Genomic DNA, 2737 nt, shown 5'->3' with positions numbered 1-2737 from the left:
TAAGATAGATACCTCTGTCAAGGGAGAATTCGGTAATTCGCGAGCTGGTGAATGCATGCACATTGTCTAATATGATGGTTTTGGGAGAACTATATCGACATGCCAAGTCTTCTAGGAAAGTCAACACTTCACTTTCTAATGAGTTCCTCAAAAGAATAGCTTCAGACCATTTGGTGAAATAGTCGGTGGCGGTTAGGATCCACTTGTGTCTAGATGAACTGGGGGGATTGATCATTCCAATGAAATCGAGACCCCACTAGGCGAAAGGCTCTTCTACTGATACAGGCCTGAGGGGCATTGTAGCTCTTTTGCTTCTGCCAGTATAATACTAGCACTCCTTGCATTCCCTTATCAGATTGTGTGCGGCCTTGAGCATTGAGGACCAAAAATATCCAGCTTGGGTAATTTTGATAACGGTTGTAGGTGCGGAGAAATAGCCTCTTGAGGAGCCATAGTGGAATTCATGTAGGATTTTATCTGCTTGGCTTCGATCTACACAACAGAGCAGGATTCCATCAAAATTTCTTTTGAAGAGTACTCTGTCTATCAAACGGAAACCGCTCTTTTGGAACCTGTAAAACCTTCTCTTTTTGGAAGGGAGGTCATCGGGAAAAATCTCGGCCTTCATGAATTGCTTCCTGGCCTCGATCCAACAAGCTTGTGGAGCATCAGGTGAAAACATAACAGCCTCTTCTGCAGCCAGTTCATCTTCACGAGGTTTGTATCCCCAAACTATATTTTCACAAATGCCCCTCCCGTGAATGAGCTTTGTTGTCTTGACATCAACATCATATTCCAGGATCTTAGTGATCCAATTTGCCCTTTTTTTAGTGATGTCACCCTCCATAATGTATTCCCGGACCGTAGGATGAGCTACGTACACCGTAGTTTTATTACAGGCGATGAAATGCCCGAATTTCTTCAATCCTTTTACTACGGCTAAGGCCTTTTTTTCAACAAAGTTGTATTTGGCCTCATACTCTTTGAGGGTCTTTGAATGGAAAGCTATGGGATTTTCACCCCCCCTTTTTGGCATCCTTATGGGTTAGGACCATGGCAATGCTATACTTGCTAGAGAAGACATACATTATGAAGTCTTTTGACATATCTGGGTTAGACAACATGGGGGCTAAACAGATAGCATCTTTGATTCTATTAAAAGCTCTTTTGGTTTCAGGAATCCATTTGAAATGTGTATCCTTTTTTAGCATTAGGGTTATGGGTCTTATAATTCCAGAAAAGTCCAAAATGAAATGACTAACAAAGTTGACTTTACCTAAAAAAGACTAGACTCCTTTTTTGTTGACCGGAAGGGGGAGGTCTTTTATGGCTTTGACTCTGTCTGGGTCAATGGAAACACCTTCTTTGGACACTATATGTCTGAGTAACTTGCCTTGAGGGACACCGAAAATGCATTTCTTTGGGTTTAGGGAAATCCCAAATTCGAGGCATTTTTGGAAAACCAGTTCGAGATGATCAAAATGATCCTCTCAGTGTTTGGAAAACACTGTGAGGTCATCCAAGTATATCAAAATAATCTTATTTATGAGTTCTTTGAAAGCCAAATCCATGGCCCTTTGAAAATTTTCTCCAACATTTGACAACCCGAAAGGCATCTTCTAGTATGCAAACGTTTCCCATTTGGTGGTGACCATTGTCTTGTGTTGGTCTTCTGGTTTTACTAGTACCTGGTTGTACCCCAAGAAACCGTCGAGCATTGAGAACATTTCTGACCCTGCCACCGTGCTCAGTAATTGTTCCATTGATGGAAAAGGGTAGTGGTCTTTGAGAGATTCTTGATTCAGATCTCAGAAATCTACATAGAGTCGGATATCTCCATTCTTTTTCCTTACGGGCACTAGATTTGATACCCATGTGCTATGTTTTATGGGGTAAACGATCCATGATTCGATCAGCTTCTTCAGCTCCTAAGCCATAAGGAACTCAATTTTGGGGTTGACCGGCCTTTGCTTCTGTCGAACCAGCTTAGCTCTGTCTATGAGCTCAATGGTATGCTGAATGATGCTAGGATCGTATCCTTTTAAATCATCATAAGACCAAGCCAAGATGCCTACATATTCATCACAGTATTGGGCCAATCTCTTTCGGTCTTCAAGGGAAATGCCTTTTCCTACCTTGAGAACTCTCCCACTTCCTACCGACATTTTGGCATAATCCCTTTGTTGGCTGTGAGCTTCCGCTTATTATTTTTGGCATCATCGTGGTCAAACAGGTTCTCTAGAGATCAAACAGTTAGGAAGCTTGTTCAATTTCAATTGGATTTTATGATCTCCATAGGCTTCTTTCACCTTAGGTTGCAGCTAATCTGCAAATCCTCTTGAGTTTTGGATGAATAAAGTGATCTTCTCATTGCTCTCAAAAACTTGCCAGTGAGTATCATTATCAGGAATAGCCGGGTGGATGACTACACAGACCGCTTGAGAGCTGGTGAGTAAGTCTATGGTGGGGTCAAATTGTGATCCAATTGTGGTCATCCGGTCAGCAACAACATTTAATTTTTGGGGGATGCTTACAATGTTGAAAGCATCAAAAATCTATATTAGATCCCACATTCTGGCATGATATGATCTCATACGGACGTGTTTGGCACTGGATATCCCTCGTACTTTATGCACAACTAGCTCAGAGTCACCCAAGACCTTCAATTTTTTAATGCCCATCCTTTCCGCCATGCTCAGGCCTTGGATCAATCCCTCGTACTCTGCTTCATTGTTAG

At 41.9% G+C, this 2737-nt stretch overlaps 1 protein-coding gene across 1 annotated transcript; it reads right to left on the bottom strand.

Moving 5' to 3' along the window:
* Positions 1-328: 328 nt before the first annotated feature.
* On the bottom strand, positions 329-1763 carry LOC131874165 (uncharacterized). Its single transcript, XM_059217415.1, has 2 exons — positions 1689-1763; positions 329-775 (listed from the first exon to the last, which is right to left on the bottom strand). Exons 1-2 carry the CDS (start codon positions 1761-1763, stop codon positions 329-331), a joined length of 522 nt encoding a protein of 173 aa, XP_059073398.1.
* Positions 1764-2737: the final 974 nt, after the last annotated feature.

This window comes from Cryptomeria japonica, chromosome 3 (assembly GCF_030272615.1).
Source record: "Cryptomeria japonica chromosome 3, Sugi_1.0, whole genome shotgun sequence".
NCBI classification, from domain to species: Eukaryota; Viridiplantae; Streptophyta; class Pinopsida; order Cupressales; family Cupressaceae; genus Cryptomeria; species Cryptomeria japonica.
Note: the sequence above shows the minus strand (reverse complement) of the source record. Positions and strands in the feature narration are given on the sequence as shown.

Excerpts from the sequence above, each read along its gene's own strand:
- LOC131874165 (XM_059217415.1), bottom strand. The coding sequence starts at position 1,763 with ATGGAACAATTACTGAGCACGGTGGCAGGGTCAGAAATGTTCTCAATG. Across the intron at positions 776-1,688 it reads GTTTCTTGGGGTACAACCAG|ACAACAAAGCTCATTCACGG; the intron begins GTACTAGTAAAA and ends GTTGATGTCAAG.